This window comes from Microtus ochrogaster, chromosome 4 (assembly GCF_000317375.1).
Source record: "Microtus ochrogaster isolate Prairie Vole_2 chromosome 4, MicOch1.0, whole genome shotgun sequence".
Taxonomy (NCBI): Eukaryota; Metazoa; Chordata; class Mammalia; order Rodentia; family Cricetidae; genus Microtus; species Microtus ochrogaster.
Genome location: NC_022011.1, coordinates 57,840,151 through 57,864,267, shown reverse-complemented (window position 1 = coordinate 57,864,267; position 24,117 = coordinate 57,840,151). Strand labels below are relative to the sequence as shown.

The following is a 24,117-nucleotide window of genomic DNA, read 5'->3' as shown; positions in this document are numbered from 1 at the left end:
CATAACTGGTACTGATCCTATCCCCCCTGGTTAACTAGTCTACTTACAGCCGTGTCTGAGTCATTAATCCTTTTGCATCTTGCCCTTACTATGGGATCTTGTTTGCTCAACTGCTTACTTATTTACGTAAAACAGAGAAGATATTATGTTAAACTACCAGTGCTAATGAGATAATATAGCCTCAATACCCCTGCCTTAGATGAGTCCACAACTTGACTCATGCCCATAGAACAGTAAGAAATTTAACAGAACTCTAGACCTTAGTAGGCCCCAGATCTTAGCATAGTTTGGGTCTTGATAAAAGTAGGAAGACATGACTTGGATCCCAGCATGTAGACAGGATCACCCACCTAAAGGAGAACAAAGACCTAGTCCATCAAAGCCCATAGTTCTGGGGAAATCCCTAAATGTACTAACCTTGCTTTTTGGATTCCATACTAGCTGTAGTCCCTGACTCTTTGGCACTTTTTCTTCAGTACTTCCAAAGGATCCCCACACCACTCTTCAGTTGCTACAATAGACCCTGTAAGTGTCCCTGCTCCGGTTCCTATTGACCCTTCCATCTTGTGCCTCAAAAAATTTTGGTCTGGCTCTTTTTGACTGTTCAGCAACAGTGAATACCAGGCTTGGTATTCACCTCTCTTTAGATTTTCCCATTCTGAATTCCACAAAGTCCCTCCTCCATACTCTTGTGACCTTACATCCATGACGTGAAGCCTTGGAATCTCTATCACTATTTACCTCTTGGCCCTTATTCCCAATCTATCAGGACCCTTCAGTTACTACCCTAGGCCAGTAGGATTGTATGTAACCTATATATAAGGTCTACTCTAGTTGCTGAAATAAAATCTATAAAAGACATATATAACCTAAGTGTAGACACCCAGGTCCAATTGAAAAACCACAAGCATTACAAAATCAAGACAGTTACTTTTGCATCAGGAATCACACACTCCATTGGCAATGGTCCCCAAAGAGACCAACTTAGATAAAATGTAAGGCATGAAATCAGAAGCACATGATAAACACATTCAAAGAGTTCCAAGAATTTGTATATGGTATGAAGTGAATAAATGTCTCAATTAAATTATGAGGGGGCAGAAGAATAAACTGATGAAACCCAAGAAAACCCAAATATTGAGGGAAATAATATTGAGGCCAATCCAGGATATGGAAATAGAATTCAATAAATAACATTGAATAATATCCAAGATGAAACAGGGATCTGCAAATGAAAAATTATAAAAGTCCATGTGAAATTAGAAATCAACAGAATAGTTTACACAATACAATATATACAATAGATTATTACAGATTGAAGACAAAACAGAGGAATTGGAACATTCAATTAAAAAGCAATAAACAAACAACAACAACAGAACCATAATGTTATAGGATCTTTGTAACACCATGAAAATAGTAAATCGATTGATTATCAGAGAAAAAAGAAAATCTCAGATGAAAGACTTAGAAAATATTTTCAATACATATCATAAAAGAAAAATTTCCAGGTCTAGGGAAAGAGATGCCCACCCAGTTAAAAGTGACACAGAGAACACCAAAGTGACAGAAACAGGGGGAAAAAAATCTCCATATACCACATTATAGTTAAAATACAAATTATGCAGAACAAATAAAAGGTATTAAAAGCTTCAAGAAAAGATGCAAGTCACATCTAAGGGTGTACCCCTCAGAACAACAGACAGTTTCTCAGTGGGAATGGTAAGAGTCAAGAGAGTTTGGGGCAATATGATTCAAGTCTGGGACTAACACAGATGTCAGCTCAAACTGCTCTATCCAGTAAAACTATTCATTATGATTGATTATGTGAGAAAAACTATTCATCATAAAAGCAGCCTAAAAAATTATGATCACAAAACCAGCCAATCAAGGCAATACAGGGAGAAATTGTGATTCAAGGAGAACAGCTATTCAAGGTAGAACTGAGGAAACAAATGCCAGGAAATCAACAAAATGACAGAAATTAATACATAGCTTTCAAAAATTACTTTGAGTATTAATTATGTGACTTGCCAATCTAAGGACACAGACTAACCAATTGGATTAGAAAAAATGTATTATTGTTGCTGTAGTCTATAAGAAACTCACTTAGCTTCCAAAGATAGACACAGCTCAGAGTGAAAGGATAGAAGAGGACAGCCCAAGAAAATGGAAACAGAAAGCAAGGGACCATAACTATTCTAATATCAGAGAAAATAAACTTTGTGCCGAAATAATTTGAAGAGATAAGACAATCACGTCATCCTGACCAAGAAAACAACACAGTAAGAAGACATTATAGTTTTAAACACTCACACATCAAACTCAGATACCTCCAATTTCATAAATCAAATTTGACTAGGCACTCAACCACATATTAACCCAATACAGTTATAGTCAATGATTTCAGCATCCCACTTACACTAAGGGACTTTAATTGTGATATGGGAAAATTGGACTTAGCAGAGAGCTACTGTAGTAATACGAGCGGCGGGCTGCTTCCCGCCACTCCGGCCGCCTCCGGCTAGCTTTACCCGAAATAATTACACGGACACTGTATTCTTTTAAATACTGCTTGGCTCTTTAGCTTTAGCCCTTTTCTCGGCTAACTCTCGCTCCTGGACTAACCCATTTCCAATCATCTGTGTGTCGCACCCCAAGGTGCGCTTACCGGGAAGATTCTAGCCTATGTCCATCCTGGGTCGGAGCTTCATCGCGTGTGCCTCAGAGAGCAGAGCTCTCGCCTCTGCCCGCAGGAGTGGAGCATCATGTCTCTCTGAGGCGTCTGCTCCTGAGAGGAGAGCTGTCGAGTCTCTGACCTCACTTCCTCTTCCGCCCAGCATTCTGCTCCTCCCACTTATGTTCTAACCTATCAAGTCAAGCAGCTTCTTTATTAAATCAACCAATGACCTTCCTCCATCAAGCTACAGAATATTTTACCCAAACATTTCAGGGAATACATTCTCAGAAGGCTGTGAAATCATTCTAAAGTAGATCACACAAGAAATCGGAAGGAAAACCTCACTAAGTACAGAAAAATTGAAACACTCCAACCTATCAAACTGCAGTTGACTAAAACAAGAACTCAGCAGCAAGAAAAACTACAGAAAATACACACATTCAAGGATACCAAGCAATATATTATTGAATGCTGAATGGATTGTTGGGGAGATCAAGAAGGGAGTAAAAACATTCCTAGAATTTAAGGATAATAAAAAACACAATGCACTAAAACTTATGGAAAACAAGGAATGTTGTTGAAAGAGGCCAGTCTATAGGTCTAAGCACCGACCTCACAAAACAAGAGAGCTTTCAATAGAGAGGTTGAAACAAGGATCTTGAAATCTGTCAAGGAGTGGAGAAAGAGTAGGAGACATTAGGGGAAGCAAAGAATGACCAGACTTAGCTGTTCCTGGCTTCCCTGACAGCTCAGGATTAGTTTCTGCATTAGCAAAATTTCTTTTATGTTTTGTATACTTTCCTATCATGAATATCATGATTTGGTGATTTGAATGATAATGCCCCTCATAGGCCTATTGATTTTTTAGTCCCCAGTTGAACTGTTTGGGACGATTAGGGAGTGTGGACTTCTTGGAGTAATTGTGTCCTTGGAGGAGTATACTGCTGGGAATGGACTTTGAGATGTCAAAAGCTCACACCAGGCCCAGTTGTCTTTCTCTCTTTGCCTGCAGTCAGGATACAAAGCTCTCAGCTATTGTTCTAGCACCAAGCCTTCCTGTCTGCCACCATGGTCCCCATCATCATAATGTCAGACGAGACTTCAAGACAGACTAGTATTGACTGTGTTATGCGATTATTAGTGATCACTCTTATGCAAATATACAATGAAAATGAGCAAGCAGAGCAAGGAACACATATAAAATGTATAGTTTGAGAAGGACAGGAGCACCAGAAAATAAAATGCTGAAGACGGAAGCTCCTAGTCTCAAGGAGATAGTTTAAAGTTTAAAGGAAAGCAAACCATATGCTAAATGGAATAATGGGAGAGGTACCTGAAGGACAAGTCTCCATCCAGCTAAGTACATTGTATATATGTATTCTGCTTTTTGATTTTGATTTTACAGGGAGATACTGTTGTGAAGGTAGCCATCAGAGAAGACTGCTTGGATATGGATTTAAGCCAATAAAACGCCTTAATTAGCTGGCTGGCTACACTATGTGTTCAGGATAACAATATAGCAATGCAGCTTCCTCAGAGTAAGCTTTTAAGCTCATAAAACATATTTTGGGTTGGCATACTCTAGTAAACAAGAACAGTTAAGCAAAAATGGAACTATAGAAGCTAAAAAGCAAGGTCAGAGACTTTCCAAAAAATACAAATTTGATGGATTAGGCCTTTGTTTTAGATTTGGTTCGTGATGCTGCCTACATGCTGATTTAATAGACTGAAGGGTAATTCCATTATAGAGTTAGCAGTACTAAGATTTGGGGCCTTGTTGTATTATAGTTAAGAGATTGCCTTGAGTCTCAGAAGAGACTTTAAACTTTTTAAACAGCATTGAGACTGTAAATGACCATAGGAACTTTTGAAGTTAGACTAAATAAATTATACATTATGATATAGTTACAAGCCTATGGGGGTCAGGGGGTGGAATGCAGTGGTTTAAATGAGAATACTCTCCTCTCATAGTCTATGTCTTAACTGAGGTTTCTGTTGCTCTGAAGAGACACTATGACCGTGGCAACTCTTATAAGAGAAACATTTAATTGGGGAGGCTCACTTACAGTTTCAGAGGTTCAGTCTATTATTGTCGTGGTGGGGAGCATAGCAGAGGGCAGGCAGACAAGACACTGCAACAGGCAACAGTAGCTGAGAGTTGTACATATTACAGGCAACAGGAAAGATCTGTGAAAATAAGCAAAGCTTAAGCAAAAGAAACCCCAAAGCCTGCACCGACAATGACATACCTCCTTTAGCAAGGCCACATGGCCCAATAGTGCCACTACCTATGAGCTTATCAGGGTCAATTATATTCAAATGACCACAGGTTCTTATATTTAAATGCCTAGTCACTGTTTGATGAACTGTTTGGGAGGATTACGAGGTATATCCTTGTTGGAGAAGATGTGCCGCTGTGAGTAGGCTTTAAGGTTTCAAAACCCACTCTGGGCACACACTCTTTCTTTCACTCATTCCTGTCTGTGGATCAAGACGTAGAGCCCTTAGCTACTGCTCCAGCACCATGCATTCCTGCCTGCCATCATGTTCCCAGTCATTATCATAGTGGGCTGACCTGAAACTGTAGGCAAGGCTCTAATTAAATATCTTCCTTTATAAGAGTTGTCTTGGTCATGATGGCTCTTCCCAACAATGGAATAGTGACTGTATTATTACATAGTTTCAGGTCAACTTGACACACAAGTTAGAGTCATTAGAATGGAGTGTCCTCAATTAAGAAATTATTTTCATAAGATTGGGCTTTAGGCAAGATACTAGAGCATTTTCTTAATTAGTGAAAGATGGGAGCAGACCCATCATTGTGGTGGGGACTAACCTGGCCTGATAGTCCCAGGTTTTATAAGAAAGCAGGTTGAGCAAACCATGAAGAGCAAGTCAATAAGCAAGAATCCTCCAAGGCCTCTATGTCAGGTCCTTCCTCCAGATATTGCCTTGACATATCGAAGTAAAACTGCAGATTGTTCTAGTAAAGAACTGTCAGCAGTGAAAGGATGCTTAGACAGTGAGTGAAAAGTGTCTATTTCTTAGGAAAAAAAATAAGTCTCAGTGTAGGATAGTATAGCAAAGAAAATCATTTCTGCTATGGACCACAGAATTATGCAGTGAGAACTTTGTGAGTACATCAGGTCTCAACCCTTCAGATATGCATATCTCAGGGAAATAGAACTTATTTAGCAAGGTGATAAATGATACTGTTACTAGAGATGCACATCTGATTGGCGATGCCATATTTAACAGGGCAATAAGGAATATTGCCTTCCGAATATGCTAGCTGCCCTCAGTACAGACTTTTTGGATGAGGCGCTCTTTCCCTCACATTACAGCTGCGGGATTTTTCCCCACAACACTATAGTGTGTTAATTGTTTACTGGGCACAATTTCTCCATGTATTGGTATATTGGATGGCTTTCACCAGCACTGTGTGATTCTGACAAGAAAGCAATCACAGCCAATATCCTTACTCTCTCAGCCGGTCTTTGTATAAACTTAGAAGTCTGTTTTTCTGTAATTATCTTCCTTGGCAGACAGTTGGCCAGGGTTAATATCCAGACAAAAAGGCCTCTATTGAGACATTCGCAGATGCCCATGGACAAGAATTATCATGTGTTTGACGTTCTTGAGCCATCACTCTCAGAGAGATAGAGAACAAGAGAATACTGGATTTACTCTGCCAGCACACAGGAAAGTACTGTCCCAAGTTAACCTCACATTAACCTTCAAGCATGCCTATTCTGTTAGCTAAAGACCTATGTCTCAAAGTTTATCTCACTGTACCCCACCCTCTGATAACAGTCTCTCTTCTGTAACTTTGGACCCTTATGCTGCCATGGCAATGGTTCTGCCCTCATGGCTTAGCCTAGGAATATCAGAGGCTCAGGGCTCAGGAGGAGATTGGAAGGACAAGGGCTGATTCGCAGCTTTGTCAAGCACGTGCATTAACATCAGCAGGGAAAGACAGGTATGGCTGTGCATCCAGCTGAGGCAATAAGTTTGCAAGGCCAGGAGGCCAGGATGAACTGCACAGTGAGACCCTCTGGCAAAAATCTAAGTGCTTTGGGTGTTGCTCAGTGGTGAAGGACTTGCCTACTAGGTCCTGGGTTTAAACTCTGCCAACAGAGTGGGGGAAGCTAGAGCATATTGACTGCTTCCGTACGAGTGGAACATACCGAACGTGCGTATGTCCACATGCTGTATTAGTGCCTTGTCTACCTGCTCTGACTAAATACCTGACAAGAAGTAACTGGAGGCAGGAAGGGTTTAGGGAGTAGCTATCACCTGAAAGTTCCAACCCATGGTCTACCATCTGTCAGATATACCCCACGTCCAATAAGTTTATAGCCTTCCAAAATAACATTTCCACCTGGAAACCATGTGCTAAAACCCTTCAGCCTTTGGGTGATTAAAGGATTTAACAGAAAGAGAAGAAACAAGAAAAAAAATCAATCTCCCAAATTAAAAAGGACGTAGGAGCTTCCTTGCAGATAATAACTCCCTGCATGGAAGACTCCATGGCTAAGTGAACATCAGGGAGTTAGATTTTAAATAAACATTCAAAACATACTTATCAATTGAGCATCCATACAACAGCAGCTGCCAGTGACCCAGTTCCAACAGGTATCACGTGAGGGGGTCAGAAGTGCTCTGAACTCTTAACTGTGCAGTGTCTTAGCAGAGAAAATCAAACTTTTCAAAAACCATTAAAGAAGACATAAATAAATGAAAATAAATGTTATGGTCTTGAGTAAGCAGGCTCAATGCTGAAATGAGTTAATTCTTCCAAAACTGAACTAAAATTTAATTGCCATTCAATTGAAATCCCAGCAGGAGATTTTATAGAGCACAATTTACTTATTCTAAATTTATTTAGATATATTCTAAATTTATAAGTAAAAATAAAGAGGCCCAGGATACCCAAGGCAATCTTTTAAAAATAAAGATTGAGATACTTCATTTAGCAGATGCTAGGTCCTACTATGTTATAGTAATTAAGGCAGTTTGTAATTGCAGAAAGAATATAGAGATTGGCGAGCTGGAAATACAGAAGTTAACCTTGACCTCCTTTTTTTCTTTTTTTTTATATAACACACACACACACACCTATACATAAAAAATGGAATTATAAAAGAGAAAGTAATTATAGATTACATAATGATCTCCATGGGAAAAATACAATAAAATTGGTTGAAAATGCTCAGAAAATCTTCTCAGATGTATTAAAACTTAAAGTTGTCTCTACATGTTTGTAAACTATTACCAGAATAGAATACTACATTATAATGATAAAACAAATAGGTGAATTTCAAAAATAGAAGCAAAATGATAAAATGATGTTGAGCAAAAGCATACAGTTGGGTAGATCCAGTGTTTTCTACAGCTACTACACAGTATAATTAATTCATTTCCATGGGTATACATGAACGTAAAACTCTTGGAAACATGAAAGTTATTTATAAAAGTGACAACAGGGAAGAAGGAAAGGAACTGCATTGTAATACGCTGTGTCATTGTGGGTTCTGTACATGAGGTACTTAGATTCCTCCCTTGGTTTCTCTTTACAATTTGATAAAATGTTAGTATGATTAGCATGTAATAGTTTTAATATAATCGTATGAACATCTTCAAACACTTCCTGTTGCTCAACCACGTAAATTAAGTCTTCCCATTCATAGTGTCATGTATTCTACTTAGCGTCAGCTGTCACTGTGACAAGCCCAGACTTGTCTGAGAGAGTTTCATGGAGGGTATTACCTCTATCAGATTGGCCTATGGGCATGTCTGTGGGCATTCTCTTGATTGCTAAATAACAGGGGAGGGCTGGGGTGCCTCATCCCTGGTAGATGGGTCTAGGCTGTATGAGAGAGGGAGCTGACAGAAACCTGTGAGCAAGCCACTAGGGAGAGTGTATCTGTGGTTTCTGCTTCCAAATCCTGTTTTGCTGGAGTTCCCGGCCCGACTTCCTTCAACAATGGACAGTATGACCTGAAGGATGACATAAACCACTTCCTCCCTAAGTCGCTTTTGGTGATAGTGTTTGTCTTAGTTAACAGTTCACTGCTGTGCTATAACACCATGACCAAAAGCAACTCGCAAAGCCAACGGTTTACTTCACATTACAGTCTGTGGCCCATCATCCACGGAAGTCAAGACAGAAATTCAAGGCAGAAGCCTGGAGGCAAAGGCTGAAAAGGAAGTCACAGAGGACTGATGTTTACCGACTTTTTGCCCACAACTTTCTCAGACTGCCTTGTGGCACCCAGGGTCGCCTGTCAAGGAGTGGCATCATCCCCAGTGAGATGGGCCCTCCCACATCAGTCATCAACTAAAACCATTCCACAAGCTTGCTCACAGGCTAGTCTGGTGAGTCTGGTGGAGGCATTTGCTCAGCTGAGGTTCTCTCTTCCCAAATGACTCTATCCAGTGTCCATTTGACAAAGCCAGCACAATGTTTATCCTAGCAACAGTGGGCCAGCTAGGAGGACATTATCAATGGATGCTACTGGTTGTCATTAAGAATTTATTTTATTTTTTACACCATTAATTGACTGAACTGCATGGATCTATGCTCCTTGGAAATGGAGATTGTATCAGTTTGAATACATGTATTCAAACCATGTATGAATGAGGTTCAAGGTCCTGAGAGCCATTTCATCAATGAAGGTAAGATAGTGCGTAGAGAGCTTTGTTACATTAGCCAAGGTATTGCGCGGAATACATGGAATTGAATTGCTTAGTAAACAAGAGAGTCGTGTGTGTCGGTACTGTTGCCACGGTCTGACATTGTATTGCTTACTACATCAAAAGTAGTTGTCTGACCTAGTTTATTTCATTCAAGTTCATCCAATTAGTACCCCTGGTCATGTAGTAAGCATTATATCTTGCTGTTTATACATGCGACTTTAGAATACTTTGCCAATAGATACATGTTTGTAGTAGCATCAAAAGCAATGGCTGAGCCCTGAGGATGTGAGAGGGGCATGGTTGGTACTGCCTCCCTCATCTGTGGTGTGGTGGTAGGGGTGAGGGAAAAATGCCCCCCACCTTGTCCCTACCCTCTTCAGTTGGCTAGAGAGCTGACCCATTTACCACAGCTGCAACACTCAGGGAAGCAGACCCTCCACCTCACCTGGGTGGCATAAGAGAACCAACCCCGCTGGTGGAAGTGGAGTTGAGTCAGCCCTGAGGTTGGAAGAGTGGGAGAGCTGTCCCCACAACTCATCTCTCATGTGGTGGTGTGGGCAGGGGAGACATGTCCCATCCCCCTTACCCCTCACACCTCACCACCTGCTGCAGATGAAAGAGCTGACCCTCCCCCTTGCCCCCTGCAGTGCTCAGGAAAGTGGTCCCTGTTCCTTGCCTGGGAAGCACAGTGGAGCTGACCCTGTTGGCAGAGGAGGAACTTAGATAGACCTGAGGGTGTAGCTGACCATAAACCACTTGTCTGCCAAGCAGTGGTGAGGGTAAGAGGAAGATGCCCTTTCCCCCTTTCCCCTGCCACCTGTGGTGGGTGACGGAGCTGATTCTCCCCTTAACCAACCACTCCTTGCCTGGGCAGTGCAAAAGAGTCAATGGCATTGACGCAGGTGTGGGTGAGCCAGTCCTGAAGCTGGGAGCATTGAGAGAGCTGTCCCCATCACTCACCTGCCATCAGTCTTCTGGCATGAGCAGGGAGAGATGCACCCTCATCAAGCTTGAGGCGGTGGGAGAGCTGGCCCTGAGGTCATGAGAGAGCTAACCCTGGCCCCACCAGCTGCAACACTCAGGTGAGCAGGCCCTGTACCTCACCTGGGCAACACAATAGAACCAACCCCAATGGCAGGTGTGCGTGAGCCAGACGCAAAGTTGTGATCATGGGAGAGAGCAGTCCCCATTAATCGTCTGTTATGTGGCAAAATGGGTGGGGGAGAGATGCTCCCCCACCCCTGCCCGCACCCATCAATGATCGATGCAGGTGGGAGAGCTAGCCCTGAGATCATAAGAGCAAGAGAGTTGTTCTGGCCCCTTATCAGCAGTGGCACTCGGGAGAGTGATGCTTAGTAGAGCTGACCCAAAGGTGTAGGTGTGGGAAAATAGGGTCACCTGAGGACGTGAAAGCAGGAGCAGTGGCCCCACTTCTTGCTCATCACTCCAAGGGGTGAACTAGCCTGGGCAATGCAGGAGAGCCCACCATGGTGGTAAGAACTTGGGCGAGCTGGTGGGCTGACCAACCCTGAGATTACCCACGTCCAGAACCAGGTTTATGAGTTGGCCCACCACAACATCCAACTCATCTGTGATCTCTTGGAGCACGAGAAGGGGGTGGTCTGACAGACTCAAAGCTGCGGGATCTCCACAACACAACAGCAGGGTAACCAAGAGGAGTTCCAGTGAGAACCCAGCATCAAAGTGTAGCAGAAATCAAAGACCCAGAACCAGACCAATCACTCCTTGCACTGAACATTTACACCTCAAGATATATGGATAAAAGGGTTTGCTGCATGACCCACTGTGTCAAACTACAGCTTCTATGATGAATTTTTTCTTCTTCTTTTTGTCTTAAATTTATTTTATCTTGGTCGGGAGGTTTCAAGGACAGAGGGTAGATACAAAGGGACTGAGAAATGAATGGGATGGTGATGCATGATGTGAAAGACACAAAGTATAAATAAAAAATAAGGTTAAAATAGCAATGTGATGACTGGGGAATGGCTTGGTGGTTGAAGTGCTGGCTGCTCAAACATTAGAACCTGTGTCCAGATACCGGAACCCATGTAAAATCTCTGTGAGACAGTGTACACCTGTAATTCAGCACTAATGGGAGGAGACAGAGACAGAGAAACCCTGAACACTCACTCACTGGTCAGCCACACGAGCTGAAGAAGTGAGTTCCAGATTTGATGAGAAAGCTTGTATCAAAATATGAGGTGGAAGGGCTGGGCAGATACTTAAGGGGACTAGAGCCCTGGTTGCTCTTCCAGACGACCTGGGTTGGAGTCCCAGCACCCACATAGCAGCTCATGAATGGCTGTAACTCTTGTTCTAGGTGATCTGATACCCTATTCTAGCTGCTGTGGACAGAGCATATGCATGCATGATAAACAGACAAACATGCAAGCAAAACACACACACACACATATATATTTATATATGAATAAAATTTTTATAAATAGCCAGTGTTGCTCTCTGTCTCCACATGAGCATGTAGGCCTAAGCACCTTCACCCTCATCTGTCATGTATGTGCATTACACACACACACACGCGCGCACGCGCACGCACACACACACACACACATGATTGTAATGGCATAGAAAGTGGGTTTTCTTTTCCTGGAATTGGATGGAACATCCCAAGATCATACATATTTCAGATGACTCAGTTGCATGTTTTAAAAGAAAAACTTATTTTTACATCAGAATTAAAGAGACATTTCCTGTGCTGATACAAGACGTCCACGTAGATGATAAAGTTGTCAGTTTGATCACAGATTAAACAGAAAACCTTCCAGTGACCATGGAATACACAGCTGATCGAGACAGTGGCCTACAGGTTGGAGCCATGGAATGACGGATTCCCCAGTCTTAGAGACTCTGCATTCCCCAGCAACACAGTCATTAGGACATCTGTCAAGTTTTCTCCAAGTTTATATAATTATCACCAGGTCTATACAACCAATTTCCTGATAATTATCAATGGCTACAATTCAAGAGTAGTGAAGTGAGATTTGCTTGAGTTATTCTAGATAACATGGGAAGTTTTTGCAGAGTTAAGTATGGCAGCGAGCAGTCTGACAAACTTATAAACATCGTGGAAAGAATTGTAGAGAGGAACAGGGGCCACACGGATGCCATCTGGTTCTCTCTTGTCACACTAGAAAGAAAAAAAAAAGTCATCATCTTAGCAGTATCCACACACAGAAACTCTACTTACAATATAAAATTCTGTAGATCGTGACTTCCCTAAAACTCAATACGCGAGCATTTTTTTTTAAAACTGTCTCTGTAAGTCTAAACTTTCTTCTTAATATTGACACAGCAGTGGGTTCAATGTGACTGTCTAAATTATATTTCTGAAGTCACTGAGAGTTATCTTTGATAATGGATTCTCTACCCAGCTTTCCAGAGGGTAAGCCTCAGGGTTGATGGAACCCTGGGACCAGTTTAAGTGTCCAATCCCTCAGTGAGATGCTAGGAGCTTTAGAAACCACCCTTTTTTTAAAAATTTATTTATTTATTAAGGATTTCTGCCTCCTCCCCGCCACCGCCTCCCATTTCCCTCCCCCTCCCCTGATCAAGTCCCTCTCCCTCATCAGCTTGAAGAGCAATCAGGGTTCCCTGACCTGTGGGAAGTCCAAGGACCGCCCACCTCCATCCAGGCTTAGTAAGTTGAGCATCCAAACTGCCTAGGCTCCCCCAAAGCCAGTATGTGCAGTAGGATCAAAAACCCATTGCCATTGTTCTTGAGTTCTTATTTGTCCTCATTGTCCGCTATGTTCAGCAAGTCCGGTTTTATGCTTTTTTCAGACCCAGGCCAGCTGAAGAATGGATGAAGAAAGTATAGAAACCACCCTTTATTTAATTCTGTAACCCTTAATCATAGAGAGGGGAATTGTCTCTCTGTCTCCAGAACTGCTGATGGGTTTGAAAGTAGGACCACATAATTACACGTTGCATTGTCATCACCATGACCAAGTTTAAGAATATGTATATGTATATCTATCAATATCTATCTATCTATCTATCTATCTATCTATCTATCTATCTATCTATCTATCTATCATCTATCTATCGCCAAGTCAAAACTGGTGAAAACCTTTTCTTCACTTCAATGAAATATATTCCCTCTTAACTGTTAAAAACTGAGTAAATAACAAGAGTATTTCTCAAAAGCAGGATTTGTTGTCTACTCTGATCAGAAACAGCAGAGGGCCCTTGTGACTATCAATCTGCAGAGTGATGAGTGCTAAGTTGTTGTTCAACTTATCCTGACTGGCTGACAGGAATGATATGTAAACTGAGGAACCTAAGACCCATCCTAAACTGAAACCCAAAGAGCACCTGTGGTTCAATGCAAGCCATGAACTGATCATATACATACAACAACTCCTCTTTTTTCCAGTTCCTTAAAAACGCCTTTCTTGGAAATGGAAAAGGTCAGTGTTAACTGGCAGCCACGTTCCTCTGCTCTGGGTGGGGTGATGATGTTCACAAGTGGCCCCTTGTTTCCTGTGTTCCCTTTGCTGCGGTACTGTTTGAGCATGTATTCCAGATAGCCTGTCAGCAGAATGGATTTTCTCCTCAGGGCTGCCATAGTTGCTTGCTGGAAGAGCTGGGAATAACAATCAGATTAGCAATGCCTACTGACTTAAAGAGACACAACACTTAAATGTAAATCACACATAAAAAGGAAATTCCCATTTTCGACCTATTAAAAGCTCATCACCTGCCAGGAAATCTTTTCTCTATTAAAACATGCCATGTATTTAAATGCTTTGTCATTAATAGTGAAGAAAATATATGTAAATGCCATTTTAAACAATATTTGCAAGAGAAGGAAATTTTTGCTTAAGACCATTCAACTGTTGTCTGTATATAGTTTGGTCCACAGAACATCCCACACAAGACAAATACATGCGTAAATGTGGATTTTGGTATTGTCCACAACATTTTGGTGATCACTATATTTTACCAAGTCAGTATTTTGTTGTCGTTGTTTGTTTTCTGAGACATGGTTTCTCTGTGTAGCCCTGACTGCCCTGGAACTTGCTGTGTAGACCAGGCTGTCCTTAAACTCAGAGATCCCCCTGAGTGGATGGGATTAAAGGTGTGAATCGCTGTCACCCAGTTTATATTTGCAAAGTTAAGTTATGAAGCTGATTTTCTCAGGGATGCGAAGAATGGTGCATAAGTATTTATTATTGCTGAGGAATTTAGCTGCCAGTACCTTCTACCTCTCCTTTCCTTGCAAACTCTAGCACTTATGGAAAACATTACCACTTGCTGTCTGATGGGCCCTGTCAGAATTGGAGACAAGGGTTTACAATAATTGTTGTGATAATATTATGAGCCAGAACAGACATGCCTTTCTGTCTTGTTTAAAAAAATGTATCCTCCACATAAGGACCGGAGGAAATGTCAACAGCGTGACGCATATGGCACTCCATTAATGTCCTTTGCTATAACATGAGAGAAAAGATCAGGAGTAAATGTGAGTGATGTCATTCGGTGATAGTGGGATTCATCAAGACACGAAACAGCATGTGGGAGAAGGAATTCTAAGAAGACTTGACCCAGTAAGCCAAGATTTCTCTGGATATACTGTGTATAAGGTATGGACTTGCTAAAAGTTAGGACCGTGATTTAGTGAAATTAGTGAAGGTCCAGCTGCAGGCTCTAGGTCCGGGCCTAAAGCTGTAAAGTTGCTGAAGAGAGAAGCACTGTTCGAGATGAGTGACTGCACCTGTTACTGCAGGCAGATGGAGCTGCAGGAAGATGCAACTGCAGCCAGAGGCTGGTGTAGGAAGGTGCAGGTGTCTTTGTAGAGGCAGCATCACCAGCTTCAGGACATTAGGGCCAAGCTGCCGGGAGTTTTATTACCTTTTACAAAACAAGATGCTGGCCAGCTGGGGCTTCTGGGAAGCCAGTCAGGGTTTAGGACAGCACAGTCTTTGCAGAATAGGAGCAGACTGGCCAGGCATGTCTCATAAGACTTTGAAACGGACGATGAGATGCATTAGCTCAAGTTTCTCTCTGGATGTCATAAGATTCTAGAATTATCTTGTTTAATAAACTATTCTATAAAATTTTCAGGTTCAGCTACTGGCCCCCAAATACGCACGTAGTGTAATGTGTAAAATACAACTTGCCCCTTTCCATCTGCTTCCAGGACCCTGCAAGTACCCAAACCCTTGACAGCCATGCCCCATAACTATAATAGCATTGAACTTTCACGTGACCTTGACACACCCTCTCACACACTATAGTACTTAAGGATCCTACTGAACGGTACCTAATATGACGACTGTTATGTAGCTACTTGAAAACACCACATCCCCTGTTTATAATAACAAGGAAAAATAGGACTGTACAAAGAGAGTGTTTTCCATTGGGTATGGGCTCCGTGAACGAAGACCTTATGCATATGGAGGAAAAGGTATCACTTTTAACAATTCATTTGTATCTGCAGGGAATGAAGCTCTTGGAGACCATTAACTATCACTTTTTTCTTTTTTCATTTTATTTCTCTTTTTCTCTATATACCTTTCCTTTGCTTTTGCTTCTTTTCTTTTCTCTTTCCTTCAGGTTTTCTCCCTTTCTTTCCTTCTTTCCTTCCTTTCTTCCTTTCCTCTCCTTTGAGATAGTGTCTTACTACGGATCCCTGGCAGGCCTAGAACTCACAGATATCCACCTGCCTCTGCCTCTGCCTCCTGAGTGCTGGGATGGACAGCTGCCATGCCTGTCTGGTGTCTTATGTTTTCAAACTTGGGTCCCTATGCCTTGTGAAGAAACACCTTCCATTTGTCCTTGCTGCTCTCTTGGGCTTCATTGCCATGCACTCAGCTTGAATATTCGATTTGTGTTTTTGAACAGTTTTTATAGTTTATACCGTTATAAATGTATATATTGAGCAGAAATTGTGTCCTTATTGCTATATAAAATACAAACATTAAATATAAAATTCAAAAAAATTGTAACTTAGCAGCCAGAAAACTGTGGAAATTGCTGAAATTCTCTGCTCCCCACTTCTTCATTACAAAACTAGAGTAAACAAATGGCTGCATAAATGACCACCACCTGGCAGTGGACAGGAAGTGACAGTTTCAAACAGATGATAGAAAATACTTTTAATAATATCAATTGAACAAATGGAGTTGTAAACAAAGCCATTCTTATTCTATATACTTGAAAAACAACTGGAGGATTCTACATTAAAAATCCATGGGACAGGGCCAGAGAGATGTCTCAGCGTGCACACTACTTGCTGCGCAAGCCAGAGAGCCCATGTACACAAAGGTGGAGGGAGAGTACAGAATCCGAAATGTTGTCCTCTGACACCCATGTGTGCACCATGGCCTGCTTACCTCCACCCACTGCATAAATACATTTTTTAAAAGTTCTTTTCAATGAATATATATGTGTTTTGAAAGGATGAGCCGGGTGGTGGTGGCCCACACCTTTAATCCCAGCACTCAGGAGGCAGAGGCAGGTGGATCCTTGTGAGTTCAAGGCTACCCTGGTCTACAAGAGCTAGTTCCAGGACAGGCTACAAAGCTACAGAGAAACCCTGTCTCGAAAAATAAAAAAAAACAAACGAACAAACGAAAACAGGATGTTTTGAAAGGGAAGTGGACAAGACAAACTGGTTACATCATTTGTTTCTTTCATTTAAGTCCTGGTCATGTTTTCGGTAAGGGGTGTCCTCTGCCCACTCTCTCATCCTTTCTCCTTTGTCCATTTTCTTCCCCCTCCCCCCGCTGGCCGCCCCCCAAGTCCTCACTTCCCCCATTGCACAGATTTTCTCACTTCAAACCCTCTTTCTTACATTCCCCCCAACATTTCTCCTTTCTCATCTCCACAGCATGGTCTGCTCTCTCTCAGAAAGAAACAAACCAAACATATAAGATAAAGCCAAGGAGATTAACTTGCCAACGCTTACTGACATGGCTCAGAAATTGATGGGGATTACGATATCAGAGAATGGAAATGGGGATTGGGTGTTATTTTGTAATTTTTAACCTTTGCAGTTTAAAATGTTGAGGAAAAAACTTTGAAACCCCTTCAGTTGCTACAAAGATTGAGGGTGTATTTAACAATAATGATCAAAAAAGAGGCTCAGTTGGAGAGGGGCAGAGAATGAGTTAGAAGAAGAGGCTAGAGGCAGAAAAGGGAAGGAGGAAAGTGACATAATTATATTTCAATTAAAATGTCTAAAAATTAAAAACTAAAAATGGGGAAAAGACCATTTGGTCAGAACATAGCCTTGGTAGTGAATGGGTACAATAACCCCAAATCCCAAACCCAAAGCCAATGTGACCTGTGTGCCCAGTCACAGGTGGCTGTTAAGGTTTGTTGGGTAGGTTTAAGTTTAGGTATTAAAGAGAAAGGTCAGTCGATCCCCAGAGTCTGGAAATAGAAAGTTGATCTACATGGCTCTCATTCAGCATGAGACCAGTGGTAGAATAAAAGAGAGTCTGCCTCTCTTCTGTGCAGATTGTTTGCTAAATGAGAGGGACTGGGTGTGACCCCCCAGGCTGGAATCACTCCACCTCAAAGGTGGAGGCAACTGATTGGAGGTCATCCTGTCTTGAGTAAAAAAAAATAATAAAATGGACAATTTCAGAATATATGGATAAGGGAAGTCAGAAGCAATGAGGTAAATGTTAGTCCTGCCTAGCTCGCTAGGATGTGTCTTGGTGGCTTCCATTCTTAGCCCTTCTGTTACAACGTTGCAAAGTGGGATAACACCTCCTGTTTCCAAACCACTAAACACACTTGTTTCTCTTCATGGTTACTTATTATTAAATAGTACTAGACAACTACTAAATATACTTAGACAAAGTACTGGACAGACTTTTCCTCCAAAAGACTTTGAAAAGTGTTTAGCAGATTGAAAACTAATCTTGTTGTCACTTGGTCTATTTTCTATCAAAACAATACAGTTCAAAAAGGTGAAAACAGCACATGCTCCATCTAGTGGTTAAACTGAGAAGGTGCTGTCTAAACTAGGATGAAAAGAGAAAGCAAGCGATAAAGGTGCACAATAACAGGAATTTGATACTGCCACCCAGTGGCCATGATAAGAAACTACTATATTTTTGGTTTAGAAGAGAGACCTTTTCTTTCTAATCAACACTTTCAAGGTCAAATCCTGCACAACAGGATTTCCTAAAATATCACGAATTAGGTGATTTTAGAAGGTATTAAAAAATCCCAAATCTTCAATTGACTAACGGAGGCATAAAACATCTGTTTAAAGAGGTATAATTTAAAATACATTTTAGTTGAATTTATTCAATAATATAATAATATCAATATCAAATATATAACTTTAGAAATGTATTATTATTTTATATGTATGGATGTTTTCTCTTTATGCATGTGTATATGTGCACCAAATGTGTTCATGGTGCCCACAGAGACCAGAAGAAGGCACTGTATTCCTTGGGACTGGAGTTATAGACAGTTGTGAGCTGCCATGTGGGTGCGCGCAATCAAACCCAAGTCCTGTAGTTGAGCAGCCAGTATTCTTAACCCCTGAGCCACTTCTCTAGCCCAAGGTTATATAATTTTAATTACCTGATAAGTAATAATTATATGTATTATATTTACTGGAATAAATTTAGAATATCACTAAGTGATATCAAACACATAACAGTTTAATTTCTAGATTATGTTCATTTATCTATATCTTTTTTTGTATACATACATATCTACACACCTAACTGATTTTACAAATATTAATATTGTGTAAAATCAATTTAGACAAATGTATAAATTAATTTAAAAGAAAATACTGAGTGATTATGCCAAAATTATACATAGATATAATGCCATAGACACCTCAGTATAAAATATCTACCCTGTTTAGTGAAGCCACTTTATTCTATATGTGGTTTCTCCATTCATTTAGCTTACAAAAGTTAGGTAACTTTTACAGGGCATGTTGGTTGTCCCTTGGCTTGCACAGCTGGAGGTAACAGGATGCCTAGAAATCACAACAATGCCTGGCAATTCTTTCTCAGTACGTGTCAGCTTCTTGAATGAATTAACTTAGAATTAAATATTGCATGCTCATTTGATTTATGAAAAGATGAACATTGATTCAGTCAAGTCCATATACTTCTCAGTAGAACAGCCATGGATGCCTCTTCCTACGTAAGGTCCAATTAACAAATTCGAGGTCACAGTCATAATCACTGTCCCAGTGCGAAATGCTGCCTTTTGTCCATTGTTAGTGCTTACTCAGGATCTCTCTGAGTAGTAGAAACCCTTTAGGACCTGTGACAACCAGGTGAGGCAAGTGGAACAGGATGTGGGAAGGCAGAAGCCCAGGTTTCTTACCTCTAAACTAGCATGCAAGGGACAGACCAACAAAATGGGAGGGTTCGAAATTCGGAATCCACTGGCCCCAGGGATTAACTGCAGCTCTGAAAAATTAGTATAATTATAGTAGTATCATTATTTACAACATCCTTTAGAGAGGGACTTACAACTATGAAGAAGTCAATATTTTAAAAGTAAGACTTAAAACTATCCCCCTTCCCCCCAGAGACATTCCTGAATAAAAGAAACTCAGAGGAGGGACAATTTTGGCATGTTTTCATCCCATGGAAATGCCTATGACTTGGTCTCAGCCCTGTCAGCTGACTTGACATCAGAACCCCACAAGGAAGAAACAAATGGTCTAAACCCTACCCTCTGTCTTCCTGGCTCCAAGATAGTATTTCCTTCTTACACTATGCTCTAAAAGCTATTTTGAATGTCTTATCATGAGAGAGAACATCAAGATTACAAGGCATGTGAACCTGAGTCACCTGAAGGCAGAGAGAGGAATGAGATGACCTAGGGAAGTGATTTTAGCTCTAGGAGTTTTAGTAGGTCACATGGTTTTCTTAGGAAAAGGAGAGGAGATAGAAGATATGCCTATATAAGATGAGCTAGAAAAGAAAGGGGTTGGTAAATGTAATAACACTGGGGTGATCAGAAATTCACTTAAAACTAAAAGAAAAGTATTAAATGTCTTTGGAAAGTCATCAATCCTTGGGCTAGCTGAAATAAGACCAGCAAGCAAAGTTCAATACACTACATGGTTTCAAATCATTTTTTAAAAGCAAAGGCTCTTTGAACAATGGCCTAGGTGATATGTATGTGCCTTTGTGGCTACTTTAGAACTCAATAGAGAGCTGAACAGAGCACTTAAAATAGTTCCTATCTCCTATGTCATAGCAGTAGAGCCAGCTCAATTCGTGACCAAATTCCCTCATGACTGATAAGAAATCTTACTTCAGTTAATTGAGGTGACAGGCATGAAGCTAACAGGTTAGCAGTCTGGTTTTTTATTTTACTGGTGTTGTCAACCAAAACTCTGTGACTTGGCTATTGCCAATTTAAAGACATATAAACAGCTCCTAAGATCTGGACACTGAAATTTATGCCTAACTGACAAATGCTCATGATACCTCTGATGTTCTAGAAGGCTGGGGTACAGCCATGGGAAAAAGGAAGAGGGCAGTTGTGACCCTAGTGCATGGCAGCTTACTACCCATTGATGCATCTGCTTATAGTGATTCTTATACTTTGGTGCATGGCAAATGCCATAGCAGGGGAATAACTGGAAAGAATGAATGTCAAAATTTGTTTATAGCAATCCAGTACACCATTGGGTTTGTAATTTTGAATTTAACTTACTCTTAAACTGAACACTGAAGTCAACATTATTCACGTTGAATATGTGGAACAGAACAATGACTGGCATTATCACAAAACTATTAAGCAGCAGATTGGGATTGACAGTCATGTTTCTCTGGCTCTGGTCTCGATCACCAAATTGCCCTGTCTTCCCGGCGTGTGTTTTGGCCATTTCTACTCGGGAATCTGACCAAGCCACATGAGCCGCAGGCTAGATTTCACTTCCTTTAATCTGTCTTCAAAGGGATAAAATACAAAATCACGCTAAATCTATAAACACTTAGCCTTACATACTGAAATGTCATTTCTTATTTTGGAAAGCACAATGACATTTTCAAAGTGCATTCCCCATGGGACATGTCTATTACATGGAATCCAAAGTCAGCTGAAAATCAGAATGAAGGCAAAACAAAATTGTATATAAAATATAAAATCGAATATACTTACTGTTATCCATCTTAAATCTTGTACTGCATTCATGGCCAAACCATCCCACTAACCTAAAATATAAGATAACAATAGGCATTTGGTCTACAATGTTGATTTAGGAATTTGCGGCCAGCATATTAAAATAAATTGTGGTTAAAGTTAGCTAATACTTAAGTATATAATTGTTACACAAGAGGATAAGACACTATCAACAATAAGGGAAAATAAATTTTCTCACGTTATTTGTTTTAGAACAATAAAATATAGTTACAATTAATATTTTTAATACAATGATGTAAATTTTTTTCAAATGCTTTCAGAAGAACATTAGTGGGGGTTTATTTTTAAATGATAAACTAAAGCTTAAACATTAAAATCACCGATTATACCATAATATTTTACAGTAAAGTCCTAGAGAGTTGGCCTAGCAAAACTTGATAGAGTGCTGAGAACATATAAATAATTTTCTAAAGAAATGTATTCTTTCAGTTTGAACTTAGTTTACATTGAGTATATCAGAAGTACCCAGACAGAATACACAAATTATAAAGGAAAAAAATCATACATATCGCTGTTAGATGGAAAATAGAGCAAAATAATTTAGAGTTAAAAAACAAAACAAAACAAACAAAAAACCCACACAATCAAACTGTGAGAAAAGCACAGTGCTCCCAATCGTGAGTTTTCTGTGAAGAATGTTTGCTTGACATCCTATCAACTTGATTAGATACAGTGATTAGAATGAAATGAGCAAGCATACCCTTTGGTGAACCATGGAGGTTCATCAGACATAGAAATTGATCATGGAAGCTCTGCCCTAATTAGGGGTCTACTCCATTGGTGCCCTCAAATTTTGACTAGTCGACAGAAGTGCAGAAGGTGGAGCCTCGTTGGAGGAGAGGGGCACTGTGGGTACTGTGCCCCTCTCTTTGACCTTTTCCTGTGACTCTTCTCCTTGTCTACTGGGTGCCAGGAGGTGAGGCACCCCTCTCTATGACCTTTCTCTATGGTGTGGAAGGTCCTTCTGTCTCTATGTGTTGCTTTTACTGGTAAATGAGTAAAGAACTACTTTAAGCCTATGGTAGGGAAGAACAGAACTAGGCAGAGATAGGCGGTATGCTGGGAAAAAGAAAGGCAGAGTCAGGGAGACGCCATAGAGCCACCACTGGAGATAGATTTGCTGAAACTTTGCTGGTAAGCCACGACCTCGTGGTGATACACAGATTAATGGAGATGGGTTAAATTCACATGTAAGAGTTAGCCAATAAGAAGCTAGAGTTAATCGGTCAAGCAGTGTTTTAAAATAAAATAGTTTCTGTGTGATTATTTCAGATTGAAGCTAGCCAGGCGGCTGGGAACCAACAAATGACCCTTCTTACTACACCTCTTTGAGGCTCTGCCTCATCACTGGCCCAAGGACAATGGAGACCCTGACTATGAACTAAAACCTGCCACTGGGATGCAGATTAACTGTTTCTCAGTTGAATTCTTCCTCCCAGATATTTGTTATGCAGGCTGACTAGCACTGTGTTGTCATTGCAATTCCTTTGGAATAAAGACTATGGCACTGCCTTTTGGAACTTGAAGAAATGTTTATCAATTTCTACATAATAAGTACATGAAAGTAAAATAAACTCTGAAATGCATGCATACACAAAAGAAGTTTACTCTTCTATTTTTGTAAATAATATCCAACAAGCTTTTAAAAATGTAGAATGCTATAAAATGCATTACATGAATAAGCACACTACTGGCAAAAGAAACATCTTCAAGACAAAAAGAACTGGGTAGAATATATAAAATCCATCCTTCTGTCACATGCTACATGCTCACCGTGAGATAAAACACCCCAAAGTAAAGAAAATGTTTATATATTTTCATTGTTTTTTAATTGTTTTATGTTTTATTTTTGTCTATGCATGTGTACCTACTTGTCTATATGTACACTATTCATGTGGGTATCCGTGGAGGTCAGAAGAGGAACTGGAGCTGGAATTATATGCAGTTGTGAGCTGCTCCATGTAGTTGCTGGGAACTGAACCCAGGCCTTCTGGAAGAACAGCAGCAAGTGTTCTTAATCCCTGAGCCACCTCTAACCTTATCTTCAGTATTTTAAAAAGAGTTTCTTCTTAAGTATAAACAAAATAAAAAAATAAAATAATATACATTAGATTCGTAAACACTTAAAATCCTGTATTAAAAAGGTAGAACAATTCCAGAGAAAAATCAGATAGGGAGAGAAATGATCTTACTGCCTTTGAGTGATTTCATAACGAGTATTTTTATTTTTTGTTTTTCAGAGAGGAGGAATAGCAAAATATTTCAAGAGCTATGATTTCCTGAGTAAGGCACAAATCATATCAAAGAGGAAATGTAATGTGCCCCTATTCAGCAAAACAAATAATGCATCTGAATCTCACAAATAAAGAAAAAATTCAAATAATAGGGAATTAATCCCCACAATTAAGGTACTGATTTGACAGCATGGTGTAAACTTCGGGATGCCTATTTCTTTTTTTTTTTTTTTTTTTTTTTTTTGGTTTTTTGAGACAGGGTTTCTCTGTGGCTTTGGAGCCTGTCCTGGCACTAGCTCTGTAGACCAGGCT

At 40.4% G+C, this 24,117-nt stretch overlaps 1 protein-coding gene across 1 annotated transcript in view; it reads right to left on the bottom strand.

Annotated features, from left to right (window-relative positions):
• Window positions 1-12,301: 12,301 nt before the first annotated feature.
• The window catches only part of Kynu (kynureninase), a 127,929-nt gene continuing 116,113 nt past the window's right edge, over window positions 12,302-24,117 (bottom strand). Inside the window, exons 11-14 of the mRNA XM_005346379.2 lie at window positions 21,530-21,582; window positions 19,736-19,821; window positions 13,773-14,003; window positions 12,302-12,545 (exon numbers count right to left, since the gene is read on the bottom strand). Coding sequence (XP_005346436.1) covers window positions 12,414-12,545; window positions 13,773-14,003; window positions 19,736-19,821; window positions 21,530-21,582 — 502 coding nt within the window. The 3' untranslated portion in view covers window positions 12,302-12,413. The remainder of the gene's footprint in view (window positions 12,546-13,772; window positions 14,004-19,735; window positions 19,822-21,529; window positions 21,583-24,117) is intronic.